Source organism: Blastomyces dermatitidis (genome assembly GCF_000003525.1).
Source record: "Blastomyces dermatitidis ER-3 genomic scaffold supercont1.1, whole genome shotgun sequence".
NCBI classification, from domain to species: domain Eukaryota; kingdom Fungi; phylum Ascomycota; class Eurotiomycetes; order Onygenales; family Ajellomycetaceae; genus Blastomyces; species Blastomyces dermatitidis.
Window position 1 is genome coordinate 7,153,915 of NW_025544774.1, and position 17,614 is coordinate 7,171,528.

The window sequence follows — 17,614 nt, forward strand, 5'->3', positions numbered from 1 at the left end:
TATCTACCTGGGCTTCGTAAAAATATTTGAACTTATTCCCTTTCGCCTCCTTGTAGCGAACAGACCCACAGGATCCAACGATGAAGCTCCCATTCTGATGATTCCCTCGGCAGTTATTGACAGCTGAGTATCTATTCATGGACCATGGTGCCTAGGTATCCACGAAGGCAGCTGAAAATGGGGCGAATTGCGGGGTCGATTGTGCATACTATCAATGAATAGCAGACTACCACGTCGGCAAATTTATTAACAAGGAGCATGCGTTGATATGCGGCTAGTTCGACAGAGTTGATACTCGAATGAGAGAAATCATCAATGAGTTAAGGTAGATCTGCAGTGCCGCCGCATTTGAGTTACAGAGGCCCAACCAACAGAGGGCCTTTGCGTTAAAATTTCGCCGAAGCGCAATTCTCTCTATCAGAAAGAATTCTTCAAGTCTCATTGGTTTTTATTACGGTTTCCTGAAGAAAAAAAAGATTAGTATTCTCTTAAGCAAAAGCTATTAGCTGTAACTTCAATTGAGCCATTCAGGTGCACCACTACAGTCCACACCAAATGATCATTCGCACGTGCATCTAAAGCATAATGCATATGCAGTTCGCTCTTCTCACCCGAGCCTCAAGAGATGCCAGCAAGGAATTGCTTCCCAATTGAAAACCTTGCAGATATCTCTTAACTTTATTATTAAAGACATAAAGAATCACTAAAAAAGCCTTCCCTTCCAAGAAAAATTAAACCGCAATTATATATATACCCGCTTTTATTCGTTGAATCTAGAACGTAGTTACTCTGCAACTCCATCGCAAGCTCTTTGAGATAAAGTCACTCTTTTTTAAGGAGCTGATATATTCGACACCATGTGCATACCTCATGTATGTATGTAGAATAACTCTGCACTTTTTTCCTTGATTTTATTTACCTGCCAACTTCTCAAACATAAGAGGTTGTTGTCATGTTTTCCCCAAATCAAGAGAGTATGAACACAGGTAGCATGCTCTTTGAACTACTGTCACCTGTAATTCAAATACTTGGAACTTCAAAATCGTCACTTCACATAGGTACTGATTGGTATCAACTGTCAAAAATATGAGACGGAAAAAAAAAGTATAAAATTCTCCTTCTACTGAAATCTCTATGATAGAGCTTTAACAATGCATTGTAAGATGAGATGAAAGTAATAAACACACTTGTTTCATCTCAAGTAATTAGGTACTTTCATAATTACAAAGCAAATTAAAACAATTCATTTTTAATCTGGAATGATATCTTGAAACTTCTCCCTTCTTTGAAAAGAAAAGGAATAAGTCTAATAAAATGATGATCACTTTAATACCAGTCATAATAGAGGAAATGAAAACTTGATTTAATTCAAAGCAAAGCACGAAACCATCTGAAGTAGATTAGTGTGTGCAGGGCTGTTTGAAAGGATCAAAGTCAATGATTGTTTTGTTAGACACTATCACAAAGCCTATTCTTTCCAATGTGAAACACTCTACGGAGTAGTAAAGCAATTATTGCAAGTGTTGCCTATACAAACAAAGGCCTCTTCAACATCAATCAAGCTAAAAGAATTTAGATGGCTTGCATAATAATAGCTAGCCCTCATAAGCTAAAGACCCCGCTTTCACACTCTGGGAAGGAAAAAAAAAAAAAAAAAAAAAAAAAAAAAAAGGTTAAAACAAGTTCTGTCCTGTAGAGAGAGCTGGAATTTCACACTAAGAGTTCAGCAGATCATCATGCAAGATCCTCGCCGATTCAAAGATGGCTAATAGTGTATTGAGGTGGGGGGAGTGAAGTAGCATCAGCATTATGTTGTAGCTACAGGCTGTTGTTAGCATGGTAGGCATGGATCATCATCCTTGCCTGCTGTGCCAACATATGCTCACAAAGTCAAAAAATGCGGGTTCCTACATAACGAAAAAGTCTGAAGAAACTGGTTTTTTTGCTGGCAGATCAGGGAAGGTGTCAGCTGGGACTTTGTCCATGTGCTAATGCACGGTGTACTCTGCACCGCCACATCTGAGCAGATCAAAGTTCTGCGCTTTCTTTTTCTGTCTGAAAAAATGGCATGCGGTTGAAGCTGGAAAACTGTGGGGAATGCTAGTTTGGGCAAAGGTAGGTGAGATGTCCATTTCCTATTTGGTGCTGTAACTGTGGCTGCTTCACCGCCACACTTTCCCCATTTCCAAGTTACGTGGCTAGTGGGCAAGCACGAAGAAAAAGAAAAAAAAGAAAGAGAGAAAAGAAGAAAGAAGAAAGAAAACCTGGCGGATGTTGTGTTACCCCAATACATTTAGCTTCGAAATTGCAGTATTAGGCCCATACGGTGACTTTCACAATGGAGCCAGGAAATCGCTGGGCGGCAGTGACAGCTGGCCCAGGCCTCACCTCATCTAGCATCGAATGTGGCGCCCGATCTGTGGCTGAGTGCCAATGTACCCCATACTATATCCCCTACTATTTGTTCCAAGATTTTGGCCCTGTGAAAGCTTGAGATCGTGCATATCAACATGCATAGATCAGCTTGTTACTGTTATTATTATTATTATTAATTTTTGGAAAAGCCTCTCGTGATGTTGAATTTGGAATCAATTTTCACAAACCCCGGTGATGTGCTGACTGGAGCAGAGGGATTTGAATATGGAGATCAAAGAATACATTCGGCCCAATACAGGGCGTACTCTCCCATCCACTCGGAGAAATATTATGAGCATGTGTAGTTACAGCTACCATCGCTTTCTTGATTTTTATTATTTATCAGAAAATCGCGCTTTATGCAGTTATGCAACACAATAGTTGCAAATAATATAAAATAATGAGTCAGTGATTTGAAAATTAAGCGACAACAACCTGACTCAGAATTATCCATATCCTTCTAGAACAATTCCCTTCTGAGATTTTTCTTCAAGCGCCCGCCCTATGCGCATATCCACTGTGGGGTGGTATTATGATGGAACCACCAGGGTGCTAGTGTTGCACTTGGCCTTCTTTTTTTTTTTTTTTTTGGTGTATCACCCTGGCCAAAACAGGTGGCCCGATGCACGAATTTTTCATTTTACATTACAATACAAGCCCGTGCAGCGACAAATGAACTGGGCCAAAAACACCGTACGCAATCTGCATGGACTAGCGGGTGAAAAGGTTTTCTGTTCTGCATAACAATCCCTGCACCCTTGCAAAGCACAGGGATCGTAGCGTGACATTCGGCATTTTGGGTTCTTCTAGAAGGAGAGAAGAAGCTGCAAGGGCGCTTTTAGGGTCCACCATGATGGTCTGTTCGTGAATGGGCGTGGGGAATTTTCTTTGCCTGGAAATTGAATAATAGACTTTTCTCAGGGCCGGGTCTCGATTGGCTTTCGGCCAGAGTGGGGCACTTGAACCTATTTTTAAACCCGATCCCCGGTGGATACCTCGGTAACTCTAATCGGCCGTGTTATTTATTGATTCTTTTTTTTTTTTCTCGACGCCAGGCTAGTTATGCATTCTTTTTAGTAAATTTGACAACGCTTGCAGCTGGTTGCTTGCTTGGCGTTTCCTCAACATCAACAACCAGTTCAAAAAAATTTTCTTCAACATGGAACATACTATCCCTCAAATCATCTCGCCGGAATATCTTCGTATTCGAACGGTAATGATGCTGGCTGAGACCTGCATCATCTGTCATAACGCTTTTAACTTGCGCCTCTTTGGCCTTCCCCTTGTCCCCCTGACTGAACTCGACATCGCCGCTGGCAACAGGCTACTACCACAGGGGGGCAAAGAATACCACTCGCACTCTTCTACCCTAGTTATTTCCATTCAGATAATGATTATAAGGTAGGTGGACCGTGAGAAACCTCCCGATATTTTACCGTATTCTCAACGACCAACTCTGTGTCTCGGTGTCTCATGCGCCGAACAGGGGGAGAAATGGAAGGAGGAGGGTTGTTATCCCTCCGTACATGCCATACCATGTAATGACTGTTTCGTTTTCAGGTGGACATGGATTAATTCAACACCAAATAGAGATTTTTTTTTTTTGGCTTTTCTCCTTCGAAAGCAGGATGCTTCTCCCCTGTTCAGGTTCACTACGCCGTTTTCCCGCCCTTGTCCAGCTATTGGGTGGAACGTGCAGGGTCCGCACTATATTCCGGCACCTTGGTTTATCATAGCTCCCTCCTTATCTCTAACCTCCCAGTTGGGAGGCAACATAGAAGAGAAGGGGTGGCGGGGATCGATATTCAGTGACAGTACATATTTGAGATTGGCTGGGAGCAGCTCGCTTCCTTGTCTTACTCGGATCCGATACTTGGAATTCTATCCTGCTCCCCGAACTGCTACTCTGCTAATCTAATTCGATACCGTGAGCCTCATTCCCTGACAGTCAGTGACAGTCTGACAGGAGAGGAGTGGGCAGGCGGGAGGGAGACGCGCACTGATCGCCATCCTGACTAGCCAGGATTCGTCAACTCGGTTCTCCTTTGCCACAGCTATCTGTCCCACGTCTTGGGTTAGTGTTTTACTCTGCCGTGTTGGCTTTCCGTGCCAGTCAATTGGCCGGGGAAGGGCATGTCTGTGTGGGGAGGGGAAGAGTTTTGTCTGTCATGTTTATCTCTCTCGATTCGAGGCACCCCCCTTGTCCCCAACAAAAGACGCTTCTACAGACGTACATATGTACTCTGCAAGGTAACTCTGCAGACGCGCCACTTGACACGTCTCCTTAGACTTCAGTCCCATCACTCATTGGCCATGAGCCGGAGAAATACTGGATATATCACATGAAAAAGCCATGCCCGGGGACAAAGTCCCCCTAACCATAAGCTTAGTTCAAAATCTTGATGATGATGCTGGAGTAGCTAAGTCCCCTAGGCGTCGCACGAACCAACCGGGCCAAAGGAGATGCGGATCTCGAGGTTTCCTCTCATCCCCGGTGACAGGCCGATCCGCGCCACTGGGAATGCGACTGGGGAAAGAAAATCAGGGCCCGTTCCAGGGATGGATAGGTGGCGAGCCGTTCACCTAGATGCACAGTGATGGGAGGAACGATGGATATCTTGGAAATATTAAACCCTTCAGCCAGCCTCTTTTTCTTCCTTTCAAAATCTCTTGTTCGTGATTTGGCGGGTGCAAAGCTACCCATTAGTTTTCTGCACATTACCTTTTTCCTTGTCCTTCTATCCACTCCTTTAAAAAAGGGGCACCGAATGGGGGATGCCAGAGCGATTCCCCTAACTTATGGGAGCCACGGCAAGTGGCGGTGTAGTTGGGAGTTGTTCATAGGATATCGATGAGACGTTTGAACTAAGGGCTTCGTATCCCTATACCGCTCTACAGGGAGCGAAAAATGAAGGCATCGCCATGCATCTCTCTGCTGGTGTTGCTGGCAAAAATATGTGCAGGAGTCCAAGATATGTCTCTGGGGATGTTCCAATCAATTCACTCGCCCCAGGTGAAGAGTAGGTTCTGATATGCTGCCGGTCCCATGGCGATAAATGGCCTCACCGCATCAATCATATCTTGACTCCTCAGACCGTTAGGATGAGATAGCTCGAGACTAGAGCCAGGGAGGGGTCAACTTCTTGGGGATATCAGTTACGAAAATTGTCTAGACATTTTTGATTGGAGGACGAAGTTGTGGCAAGAGTTCCTTGCTGCAAAATGCGTAGAGGTTGGACTTGACTTCAGGTATACCTGTCTCATATCCCGCTTCTGCGGGTGAGGAAGCCTCCTTCACATAAAGTCACGTTCGAGGCAGTACCCATCATGCGTTGCTTGCTTTTGACTGACGAGGCGCTCCATTTTACATCCACATCAGCGTCGAAACACTCTTCATCCAGAAGTTACTTGCCCCTGAAATCATTCTGGTTCAGAAACGGGAGCTCCTTTCACATTCTTGTCACGAGACGTTGATATTGCTAGAGCATTTACAGGTGCTCCCCAGGTAGGATAAGATCCAGCATCCCGCATTTAACGTTCCTGAACTTCAGTTTACTCTTTCGGAGATGTTATGTTGACCAATTCTACTTTCAGAATTGCTCTTTCCTACTGTCCTCTCCTACATTGCACGAAACCCGGGCCTTGCACGCCGGATAAGGTGGGCCTCCATTTTCTATCAATGGGGTGTCTCAATCTAGTGACTGTGGTAGAAGCTATTTCCTTCACTTACAAGTATGACATGAACCGTTCCAGACAACGTGAATTTCATACTCTCCTTTTGAACGCATCGAAAGCGGTTCAGCTGTGTCAGAAGTGGATAAGAGGCGCCAGAAAATGTGAATATATCTGTTTTTCGATTTCATCTACAGGGTACATGTACAATTCTAATCCCTAAGGCATACCTTGGAAGGGGAGCTGGGGGAAACGATCATGGCGGTACCAACAATAAAGGGCATGGGAGAACCCAGCAGCGCGCTCTTCTTTTAGCCCCTGAATCATCGAATGGCCCATCTACTAAGTCCCCCTTTAAACAACGGATTATTGATATGTTTGGCATTCTTTACTCACTTGTCTTCCTTCCCTCCCCATGGTCTATAAATTTGCATTTTCCCCCTCCCCTGCACATGCACCGTTGAATACGCTGCAAATATAAAGTCATCCTCAATTCGCCAAACAAAAGAAAGAAGTTGGCGGGAAAAAAAGACACTGCAAAATTGCGACTTGCGGAACTGATTGAAATATGAAATGAAAATATAACGCCGTTTAACCACTTGGATCACAATAATCTACATACTCCCTTTATCCTTGTCCTTTTTACTGAACGGATGGTTACGTTGAAAAATAGTGAAGGAATTTTATTACTATTCATTGCAGGCACAAAGGAGGGTGGCATCAACAACCCCCACTCTACGGAATACATATATCCTCGCATTTCTTGCCCGATTTAAACGCAGGAGCCATTATATCAACGATAGAGAGAATTGAATTGTCTGCTGTCTTCTATAAAAAAAACACACAAGTTCACCGGAACTCTGCACACCTTTCCTGCGACTGCTAATACCTTCTAAATATTGCGGCTGTCGCTGATGGGCGAAGGTTCTTCCAATGTTGTTTCTAGCGCCTTCCGACAAGGAACATGGTTCTCGACCGATCCCAGTCCCAAGGTTGCCTTGCTGGGACCTGCCCCTGCCGACTGGCTTCTAGGCTTGCATGTCTCGGCAAACAAAAAAAATAAAAATAAAATAAAATAAAATAAAATTTATGCAGGAATATGCCGATCATTAAATGAAGTTACATTGCCGACCGATTTCATCCTCTTTTTCTACACGCCTAGACTAATATCAACGTTTAAATGTTAATTGGGGTATAATATGCATGTGAAATTCAGCGGAGAGTGACAAATTTTTCCTGTGTACTATACTATACTATGTAGTATATTATGCCTATGTCGTAGAGCCATGAACCAGGGCCGGTAGATGATGAACCAGGGAAGTGGAAAGTATGATAATAATAGCATGTGTATCATCCATCCCGTGCAATGCTATGTAGCAGCCACCAAAACTTCTTCCTGTAAGAGATGTTTGTAAAACTGGAGAATAACATTTTCAGTTCGCAGGGGGAAGCCATGGTCTCACGTCCCGCGGGCGATTGAAGGGTTTAATTTTTATTTATACATCGGTGCTGTAGTAGTATGAAGCCGTGGGTTTTTTTAACCTCTATGGGAACACTTACTTACCATGTGCTCTGGGATGAACATTTCTGACTCCGTATGAAGCAGCACTTGTGAGCATCAGGCTTTGTTGACATGGACATAGATCACTCACTCTGCTGGCTTTTAGATTGACGTGACTCTTTAAACTTGTTTGTAAGGAAGCTCTATCCATCTCTGTAACTCATTCCTCGAATAACTGCTCAAAGTTAATGTCTCACTATGAGCCACCCAACGGGCGGACATTTCGTGTAGGTCACCCCCAAGGAGGGTCTGGTGGCTGGTATCATCACTAGACTATTTAATGATACGAAAGTGGTTATCCTCGAATTCACTTTTCGTAGAAATGTGCTTGAAAGTCCGCTGTTAAGACGAAAGCCGCCGCAGCTTTATCCGCTCGTAGTATGAAGGGGGAGGGGGTTCGGCTCAGATGTTCTAGATATGTCGCTTGCAACAATTGACAATAGCAGTATTTAGCTAAATAGTACGACAAACGATGTATCCCAGGCACCCGTGAGTCGATCACTCCTCCTATATCCATACAAAGACAGCAGCGGAAGGCACGGAAAGGTTTCCAGACCCGCGCGGTCAAGCAGGTGGAATTCCGCCAAGTCATGCCAGCTTGGCATTGTGGTGGGTTGCCTGTTCGCTTCCTCTGAGTCCTCCCACTACAATAATGTCTTTCTTTCACTGTGTAGTTGCCGCTTCTCAAGCTGGGGATTTCAACGGCCCCGTACCAGGAATAATGAAGGCGGATATACTCAGCCTCCGTGCTCTTGTGACCCTTACTCATATCATAGTTCACGGGAAAGCCGTCTGTCCGTCTGTTAACCCCGACGCACGAATTATCGCCTCAGGGGGGCCAAGGTGGGAATAATATCGATATCGATGTCATTATGAAAAATCCATCGCGCTTCTAAATGCCTATATCCGTCCCTCCCAAAAACAGCTCCTAACGGAGTTTAGTAGTTTGAATAAATAAACCCTTTGCTAAAAACATAGCGCGGTCCCGCGGAGTCCAGCGGAGTCCAGCGTTGTCCCGCGATTTCGGAGTTATTAAATCGATACACTCCATCGCACCTTTATATCCGGGTGGGATTTACACCGGTCCATCCCGCATACTCCATTTCCCGCAACCGTGATACAATCCTATCTATGACAATAAACCGTCCGGACTCCGGATGGCCGCCCACAAACGTGTTGTCCGTACCTCCGCACTCACAGCGGCAGCAGCCGTGGAAGCATGAAGCACGGACTGAGAAATACTTTTTTAAACCCGTTTGTGCGGGCTATGGGACCAGTGTCAGCCTCGACCCCCTGTTTACTGACTGCTCTACGAATTACTGACATGCTTGATATGTCCGGAATGATATTGGCCTTGCCGATGACTTACTTCCGTGTCGATATTTCTCTGAATCCCGCTCCCTTCCTAATCATCGTTCGTTCCGAACGAACGGGGATCAAAAGGAGGGAATACAAGAACACCGTGCCGGAGCAAACAACGCAATGTCTAAAAGTTCGGAGTGGATATCTTGTCTCGGAGATGAAGGCACGGCTCGGTTTTGCTCCGGGGTTCACGAAAATGTTTCCGCGTTATGATGGGCCACGCTTCGGGCTTCGAGAAACGGTTTTTTTTTTTTTTTTTTTTTTTTGACTCCCTATCCCCGTCGGTCTAATAGACTATCCAGCTTTCATTCCATTCAATCTTGTTGTTAATTCAGGCAGCTACTACCTCAACCTCAGGGCCAGATAAATGTCTGAAAATTTACAAACACAAGAAAGATACCCCCTACGGTGTCTGGAATTTCGGGTTACGGACTCCAGATCTCCAATGCCCGCCTCTGCAGAAGGATGCCGGCTCCGTGGACACTCAATGCATCTATTTCGCTTATTGTCCGGCGTGACGGAAACTACCATGGCTAGAATTCATTCCGACATTTTTGAAGTTTAAACTCCTACGGTCTTTCGGATGCCGAATTTCTTTCGACAAAGAGAGAGGATTTCTTGGGATATCACGGCTTCTCCAAATGTCTCGGTGCGATGGGCAGCGGTTCGTTTATATTGCATCGGCCACGCCAGGACAGAAGCCATGTCTACGGGCCATAGAGGAATCGCCTCTGAAGCTACTCGCAAGATGTAATAACCCTCCTCCATCATGAATTCGTACATCGCCTCTAGATCGCGTTATATTCGTCGAGGATAGCATCACGGCGTATAATTCACGATTCATATACAGCCTCTTCAAATGATAGAAGTGCTAAGGTATGTATATCAGAAACGCAATTTAGTTAAGTTGACGTCGAGTCTTCGACAGTGAAACACGTATGGAAAAGATCCCCGACAGTATATGTTTCCTATCTTGGAAAGACAACCTGGAGAATCGCCTCGTGCCCCTAACTTAGAAAATTTCTAAATTCAAAACAGGTGGAAGACAAGGAAGTAAACTGATAAAGAAATGAAAAACTGAGAATGGAACGACCGGTTAACTCCAGCACGACAGATATACAGAGATGATGAATGATTCTGAAAAGGAAATAAAGAAGACATACAAAGCAAAATGCTTGAGATGGTTCGCCTGGATTCACCGCCCTGCTGTAGTTGATCTTCCTCGTCACAGAATCGAAAGAGCAAAGAATGGCCTCTTTCAAAAACACCACTACCACCACCAACCCCAAACACCGGAGGTCATCAAAAGTGAAAAGGATCAATTGATCGAATCCAACGGCCGGAGCTCAATTTATTTGTCCTTGCTGACCAACCCCTCCAACAACGCAAACAGGGCCTGAATTCGCTCCGGCTCTTTCTTAACATGAGCCACAGCACTGGCATCCGAGAGCTGAGGTACTACTACTGACTTCTGGTTTCGGCCACGCTCCGCTCCTTGCGTGACGAGGATACGATAGATGCCATAACTCCAAACAGAGTTCGGGATTTCGTGGCCTTGGCGGGACGTCTTGGGACGCTATCGATTTGATTCATCTGTTCGGGAAGCACGGGCTCCGATGAACCTGGGGTTGGTGTGGGAATAATTGCAGCTGCTGAGGCGGGTTGTCTGGGATCTGAATGGAATGAGCTTGCACTGTCAGGGTCTGTGAATACCGAGGAATATGCTTGGTGTTGGGCACCCTCGGGAAGGGTTTGACATTTCGCTTTGAGAGATAGTGGGGTGGATGTGGTGGAGCTAGCGGGAGTGCTTATTGGGAAGTTAGCATAGTATCTCGGCCTCTTGATGGGTTGGTTGGACGGTCGGACGGCGGGGAAAGAAGTGTCGAGACGAGGTAAGGCCAGGCGTTGGGGCCTTCGCTCACTTTGGTCGTTGGATTTGTTTCGATGGTTGCAAGGTTGCTGATGCTGGCGTTGGTATGGGTACGATTGGTATTGGAACTGCAGCTCCTGTTGGTGTTGCTGCTGCCGTTGCTGCTCGATTTGGAACCTTTGGTAGTAGTAAAGTTGATTCCCCAGATGATATTCCTCTTGATGTTGCTGATGGTGGTTATGAAGCGAATAGATAGGGGCCCCTTCTTGCAGCTGCGGTTGTTGCTGAAGCTGATTGCTCCAGTCAGGCGATGACTGCGTCAGAATCATTTTGGCGTGAACATCTGGTGGCAGACATGATTGCTCTTGGATGATGTCATGCAATCGAAATGTAAAGTCGTCGTCACCGTACAATGCTGCCATGAATACCCTTTTTCTTCGTCGCTTTTCCCTATTCCTTGTTGTTAATTAAAGGTTCTAAATTATTCTGAGCAGATTATGCAAAGGGCAGCAAGTACGCGCTGGGTGAAGCTTCCCCGATTGTATTATGGAAGACCAGACCGGGATGAGCTAGAGTAGGCTGAGGTGAGGTAACGGTATGAAGGATCTACTACTGTTTCTCTGCAGCAGGTAATCTTCTCTGTAATTTGGGGGTTGCTGAGCGTTGCGGGGTGATCAGTTGTGAAATTGATATGCGAAGGTATTCTCCGGAATGTGGCTCGATGCAAGTTTCTCCTCAATATTTATGTCTTCCCAAACCTGGAACTCTTACATCTCCTCCTCCCATACCCAGCTCTTGTCGGCCGAATTTCTCAAATCAGGTAATGGATTCGACTTATTCCGCCCAGTTGGTTTTCCAAGAGTTTTCCCCGCGCTCTCCGGATGAGTATGCGTAGAGTTTTTATACTATTCTCTCGCCCGTCTAACCGTCTTATTTCGCGCTTCCGATCTGCTATTGTCCAATAACAGGGATCTTCCAGCCAATGGAAAACCCCCAAAAAAGGGTTATATACCGATTTCAGTCGGATCATGGTCAATCGGAGTTGGAAGGGAGCTTGGTCCAATAGAGGACAAAGGAGAGGGGAAACAAAGCCCGAAAAAAAAAAAAAAAAAAGAAAAAGAAAAAGAAAGCATTCGACCCTTCCGTAAATATGTGGAAGGACAACTTGAAAGGAAGTACAGTTATTTACTCCGTACGTAGGAAACAAATAACCTCTGGCTTGCGGCGTTCTCCTTTCGTCACCTCACCGCAGGGCGGGGATTAGGGCCTATATTAGGCACGACCCTCTCAACACCATCACAAAAACCCATACAAGCCATGGAGAGTACGCTGCGTAGTGCAACACTCGACAACCCCTGCTTGAAGATTGGGTGAAGAAGTGAGCACTGCGCAGTTCGATTTCCCAAACAATAATAAATTCCCCTGGACGACGTGCGGGACAGACCATTCTTCGCTGACATGAACTGGGAAAGGTTTTCCACTTTTAGAGAACCTGGCTTGTGTTCACCCTGGGAGCCAGCATTTTTGCTTAGTTCCTCTCAGCAGAAATAAACATCCCATGAATCTCAAAATGGAGGAAGAGCGGGAGCAGTTTGGTGGGGATTATTTAGTTAGCTGGAGAGCGAGTGAGTGGCATTCAGCTCGCTTTGGTCCAAACTTGGGGTTGCTACCAGGTAAAGTATCGAGAGCAGCACCTCTAAAAAAATGAAAAGGTGGGATTTCTTTTTTATTCGACAACACTGTTGGTTACTTTTTTCAGTTTCTCTTACTATGCGTGGTTCCCGGATGTTCACCGTAATATCTGTTGGCCATTACTTAAATAACTACCTCCTTTGAGAACCCAAAATAGCAGCAACCTTGGAAGCAAGCAGATGTCAGAGTCACCAAGATTCGCCGCGAAAATGAGTGAGAACGGCCAAAATGAATGGACCTAATTACCCTGAAATGGTTCAGATCTGAGGGCATCCTTGCAGGGTCAGAAATATCGTCGGGGAAATCGAAATTGTTCTATTTCTTTCTTCATCGAGCCTTCTAAGCAAAGTGGGTTGGAAAGTACCTTAGTTACCCAGATAAATAAATAACAGCCGCCATTGTTGTGCCTGAACCACGCGACGTGGACTCATGGAGTATAAAAAAAGTAGCGCCCTCCAACTGTTGTATGCAAAGAATTAACGACGTTACAGGCCAACGGAAACAATCCTGCTACCCCAAAGATGGCCTTATTTGAATAGGTTAACCTTCTCAAAATTTGTCTCAACCTACTACGCGATGCGTTTGGCTTCTTCCCAAGTGGGACCGCGTTTAAATACCCCCTACATTCTACTGATGTTTCTCGAAAAACGGTACTCGAAGCTAAATAATCATAAATGCACTCCAAGCTCAATCATACCACGAAAATGAGAACTCTCCGATGATGTTCAGCGCTTGCTAACACGTTTTACAAAGTGTCATAGCCCATGATCGCCGTATTCGTCTCTTCCAGGCAGATGCGCGAAACAGTATATTATTTCTCCCTCTCTCCAAAGATGATCTCTTTTGCTTTGGGGAATTGCCAATTGTCAACCCCCGTCTACTCCATCGACACTCAATACAATTAATTAATTATACACAATCAATCCTTGACCATGGGCGGAACAGCTTGCTATTGCACCCTCTGCAGCGGGACCGCTGAAACATGTAGCATAGGTTCAGCTACATCAGAAGCTCTCGAGTGGCGGCACAGGAGAGTTGCGAGAAAGCGCAAGCTGTTCATGGAAACCGGACGGTATCCATCCAGATACGGGACTCCTGATGGCTGGGATGCAGAGGAATTAAGGGGTGAATACAATGTGAATGAAGGCGGGTGGACTAAGCATGAGGAGAACTATGCTTATGACCCGGAGCTCGTTAGCGAAGAGAGTCTGCAGTGGTTATGGACTGTACACTGTGTGGGATGCATTGATAGAAAGTATTTTATGTCACTGAAGAAATCCATGTAGAACGACCCCTTTCTTTTTCAATAGCTCTTTTGAGTAGGTGGGACAGTAACCGTGCCATGCTTACTCACTCTCTGTAGTGAGTGCGCCACAGCGTACGGAAAACCACACTGTAAAGAAAATATTTTCAATATCTTCATTCTTCATCTTCAAATAATCATCATTAATTATAACCATGTCTAAATCTTCTAATTACACTGAGAAGCAGTTGTAAAGAGCTGTTGACACATACAAAAGCAATTCAAAATTAAAAATCACATCTCTGTCGCGAGAATTCAAAGTCTCATATGCCACCTTGTATGAGAGGATCAATGGGAAGAAATCAAGGACTATGAGGGTTTCACTGAATCAAGCATTGAATGACAGTCAGAAAGAGGCAATTAAGATATGGATTCATCAGTTAGACATTAATTTTTGTCCATTCATCATCAAGCATATCACAAACTGCATGTTGAGACAGCATCATACAAGATTCAGAGACTGCACCTCTCACAGTAAGCAAGATATGAATATATTGATTCATCAAACACCTGCCAGATTACAAACAAGTCAAGCAAAAACCCATGAATTCAAAATGATGCCCTGAATCTCAACATATATGATGATGATGGTGATGTATGCAATCACTTTACTCTGCTACCTGCAGATTGATCATCAACTGTCTTCTCACAATTAACCTTCTCAGAGATGGTTGCAAAACTATATCATCAAATCAATACAGCAGTCAAGGCCTTAGAAGATGTGAAGGATATCCTTACACCTGGTTTGACAAGGCGGTTGAACAAGATCTTCAAGGGTAGCATGGTTCAGAACTTCAGACAGAATTAAACATACACTGTGAGAATGAACTTGCAGATCATTATTAAGCAAATAGACATCAGATTGTCAAATTCTTCCACAGACAGGTGCAAGTAGATGAAGTCCTCACTATTAAGGATGTCAATCACAAGATCATGACCCGTAGAGCAGATGAGATGAAAAAGATGTTCAATAAGACTCTTCAATTGATTGGAATCAAATCTATAAAATCTACAGCCACTCAACCATAACAAGATAATTCTATAGAATCTCAACTTACAGTGGATTCTACACCTTCTAATGAGTATATAGATAATCTTTATGTTATAGATAGATGTGATGATGATTATTAATTAATTTTTGAAGATTACTATATTCAAAATATTTTCTTTACAGTGTGGTTTTCCGTACGCTGTGGCGCACTCACTACAGAGAGTGAGTAAGCATGGCACGGTTAGCGGTTTGGTTAACCTCTCTGTATCTGGATGTATTGTTGTGCTTTAGGGGTATCATTTCTGGCCCAGGGAAGGCCTTGGATTATCTGGTAAGTCACGTTCACCCAGCTGTTTTTGATTCAGTATCAAAATGGATTGATTTTGCTGAGAAAGTCGGTTGGTAGCTGGAAATACAAGTTGAAATTGGCGATGGTAACTACATTTTGTCTTTTTAAATCATTCATCTAGTAACTTATCAGCTCCAGGAGTAACAGAGAAAATGATACTAGATCCCGACCAGCCGCCCGATAGAACTACTTACTCAACCTGTATTCAGAATTTCCATTCATTCTGACCTTGTAATAATAAAATACTTACCATGGGCCTTCAAAGATATCTTGGAAGCCCAGATCCCATGTTCCCATTCCACTGGGAATGTTTTTGCCGCCTAGCATGGGCACTCAATTATGAGACAGAATCCAACAAACCTTGATAGGACAGTACTATACGAAGTGATGAAGGAATTCTCTCAGGTCTATGCCTTCTTGGAGTTGGATTATGGACAACTTGAGGGCCCGGAACAGGACTGGTACTCTGTGCCTGGGGATGATGTAGGTAGAGAATACACAAATAACACCATTTCAATCCGCAGGTTTCTGTATTTATGTGGCCAGGTGGACGACACTTCGTTCCAGTATATCATAACAAAACCCCCTCATCGATGCGACAGATTTGCTCCGTGAATTAATCACGCATGATACTTTCAAACACACTCCCCTCAATCATGATATTCAGAAGCATGTCGTTAAGGATCCATTCGACAAAATCCCGTTTGAGATTCTATACAACATCCCGTCTTGGCTTTCTGGAAGCTCAATCTGTGCCCTTTCAAAGGCATCATGGGCAGTCACCAGTGCCACGTGTTATAAGGCTCCTGGAAGCAGCTCCTTGCCCGGGAAATGGAGTGGCTTTGGGAAATGAACGATATTCTTGATGACGACGGCGGGGAAGACAGCGATGGCGAGGCAGATAACGATGACAACGAGGATAGCGGTGGCAAGGGAAGTGGAATTCCCGACGACCTGAGTCTGAAACGACTCTATCTCTACCTATACGAAAAGACGACCCCAACCTTACGCCATGGACGCCGAATTTATGAGTCTTGGAAATCGACGATGCATTTGGCGACCGTGCCAGCAGCTTGCTGAGGTATATTTTAAAAAACTGAAGCAAAAATCCGCTGACGGCATTGGAGGAGCGAAGGATGATTCATTAAAATGACCCCATTTCACAGTATTTTCAGAGACGAGTTGTTTACTTCAATCTTTTAGTAGGAGCCGGGGTTGGTATCGGGTTTTCGTTTCGTCGCTTGCCATGCACCAGAAACCAATCGGATTTAACCTTACCGTATAATCAACGATTTATTCTGTAGTTGACTGAGTATTTCCATCTTATCTTCGAGTATTATAGTTACAAAATGCAGTGTCAGAGAATCTCAAGCGGGGAAAGAGAAACGCGCCCCCCCCTGGAGTTTGCCAAGCCTCAGTCGCGCCACCGCTTCACTCCAAAGGCCGAAGTCAGATTCAACCTACGTCAAAACGCTTCGCACTGGTCTATCACCAGACTCTCACAGCAGAAACAGACATGGCAGCAGCCTAAAACACATAAACTCTTTTCCTCCAGTGCAATGAGCCAGCCTTACCTGCTATTTAGGCACCCACGAGAGTCGGAAACTCGCCATCCCAACCGCCGCTGTGGTCGATTTCGTTGTTGCCGTCTGGACACTTACTGCGACCCTCGGCCTCCCTGTCCCTCCCAACGAAAATACAACCCAGTGGAGTAAAACCAATGACTCATATATTTGAACCTCCCAAGTAGAACGGATGGACATTCCCCATGCTGACAAAATATCAATGCAGGCGGGTGGCGTGGACACTTGGATATATGTATGATTGACACACCGGGGCGTGTATTTTGTATTGGAGGTATATATCAGTGCTCTGACAAGGTGAAATGGCACCTACGACACTCCACAGAGGTTGGTCCTCTCTTTCGAGCCGTAGGAGTAGGCTCGGGCTCGGGCTCGGGCTCGGGCTCCCTTACGTGTAGAACCTTAAGACGTGACGATGGCTCATCTATAGATATCTGGTCCGGTCATATATCATAACAACAATGAGCGGTATAGCTGTTTTGTCATCCTTGGCCCTTGCATCAGCTTGCTCCCTGTTGGTTATTGATTACGCGTAGTATGTAGTAGAAAATTAGGAAATAAGAGTACAGTTTGCAGATGCGTTTCGTCTGGGATAATGCTGCTGGTTGGAGATGGATGGAGCTGGATTAGCAGAGATAATTGTTCTAAGGAAGATAAATGAAAGTGAATTAAGAAATTCTACGTGTCTAATTACTGAGCTTCATCTGGTATTCTAGGTTGTCAAAATATTGGCTCCGAAACGTCTCTGGAGAATCTATATATCCCTCAAGGGCGAAGTTATATATATATATATATATATATATATATATTCCAGCG

At 44.7% G+C, this 17,614-nt stretch overlaps 6 protein-coding genes across 9 annotated transcripts; 3 read left to right on the forward strand and 3 right to left on the reverse strand.

Annotated features, from left to right (window-relative positions):
* Window positions 1–3,475: 3,475 nt before the first annotated feature.
* On the reverse strand, window positions 3,476–3,664 carry BDCG_16250 (uncharacterized protein; the record flags this gene model as incomplete). The annotated part of the gene is made up of 1 exon (XM_045425502.1): window positions 3,476–3,664. The coding sequence occupies one exon, from the start codon at window positions 3,662–3,664 to the stop codon at window positions 3,476–3,478; it is 189 nt and encodes a 62-aa protein (XP_045279394.1).
* Window positions 3,665–4,768: 1,104 nt separating this feature from the next.
* BDCG_01018 (uncharacterized protein) lies at window positions 4,769–5,002 on the forward strand (the record flags this gene model as incomplete). The annotated part of the gene is made up of 1 exon (XM_045416529.1): window positions 4,769–5,002. One exon carries the CDS (start codon window positions 4,769–4,771, stop codon window positions 5,000–5,002), a length of 234 nt encoding a protein of 77 aa, XP_045279395.1.
* A 2,148-nt stretch (window positions 5,003–7,150) lies between these two features.
* BDCG_16251 lies at window positions 7,151–8,529 on the reverse strand (the record flags this gene model as incomplete). 2 transcript variants are annotated; one of them, XM_045425503.1, is made up of 2 exons in its annotated part: window positions 7,151–7,674; window positions 7,740–8,529. In XM_045425503.1, one exon carries the CDS (start codon window positions 8,415–8,417, stop codon window positions 7,956–7,958), a length of 462 nt encoding a protein of 153 aa, XP_045279396.1. In that variant the 3' UTR covers window positions 7,151–7,674; window positions 7,740–7,955. The 2 variants fall into 2 exon arrangements, with proteins under 2 accessions (XP_045279396.1, XP_045279397.1); XM_045425504.1 differs by having other exon boundaries at window positions 7,488–8,417.
* A 443-nt stretch (window positions 8,530–8,972) lies between these two features.
* BDCG_01020 (uncharacterized protein) lies at window positions 8,973–9,528 on the forward strand (the record flags this gene model as incomplete). The annotated part of the gene is made up of 2 exons (XM_045416530.1): window positions 8,973–9,251; window positions 9,346–9,528. The coding sequence occupies 2 exons, from the start codon at window positions 8,973–8,975 to the stop codon at window positions 9,526–9,528; spliced, it is 462 nt and encodes a 153-aa protein (XP_045272238.1).
* BDCG_01021 lies at window positions 9,414–13,345 on the reverse strand. 3 transcript variants are annotated; one of them, XM_045416532.1, is made up of 3 exons: window positions 12,937–13,345; window positions 10,174–12,835; window positions 9,414–10,087 (listed from the first exon to the last, which is right to left on the reverse strand). In XM_045416532.1, the coding sequence occupies exon 2, from the start codon at window positions 11,300–11,302 to the stop codon at window positions 10,472–10,474; it is 831 nt and encodes a 276-aa protein (XP_045279399.1). In that variant the 5' UTR covers window positions 11,303–12,835; window positions 12,937–13,345; the 3' UTR covers window positions 9,414–10,087; window positions 10,174–10,471. The 3 variants fall into 3 exon arrangements, with proteins under 3 accessions (XP_045279399.1, XP_045279398.1, XP_045279400.1); XM_045416531.1 differs by having other exon boundaries at window positions 10,174–13,345; XM_045416533.1 differs by lacking the exon at window positions 12,937–13,345 and having other exon boundaries at window positions 9,478–12,736; window positions 12,819–12,840.
* A 1,753-nt stretch (window positions 13,346–15,098) lies between these two features.
* On the forward strand, window positions 15,099–17,585 carry BDCG_01022 (uncharacterized protein; the record flags this gene model as incomplete). The annotated part of the gene is made up of 3 exons (XM_045416534.1): window positions 15,099–15,197; window positions 15,564–15,698; window positions 16,032–17,585. The coding sequence occupies 3 exons, from the start codon at window positions 15,099–15,101 to the stop codon at window positions 16,293–16,295; spliced, it is 498 nt and encodes a 165-aa protein (XP_045272239.1). The 3' UTR covers window positions 16,296–17,585.
* Between the last annotated feature and the right edge of the window lie 29 nt (window positions 17,586–17,614).

Coding starts and splice junctions, on each gene's coding strand:
- BDCG_01021 (XM_045416532.1), bottom strand. CDS start 11,302: ATGGCAGCATTGTACGGTGACGACGACTTTACATTTCGATTGCATGAC.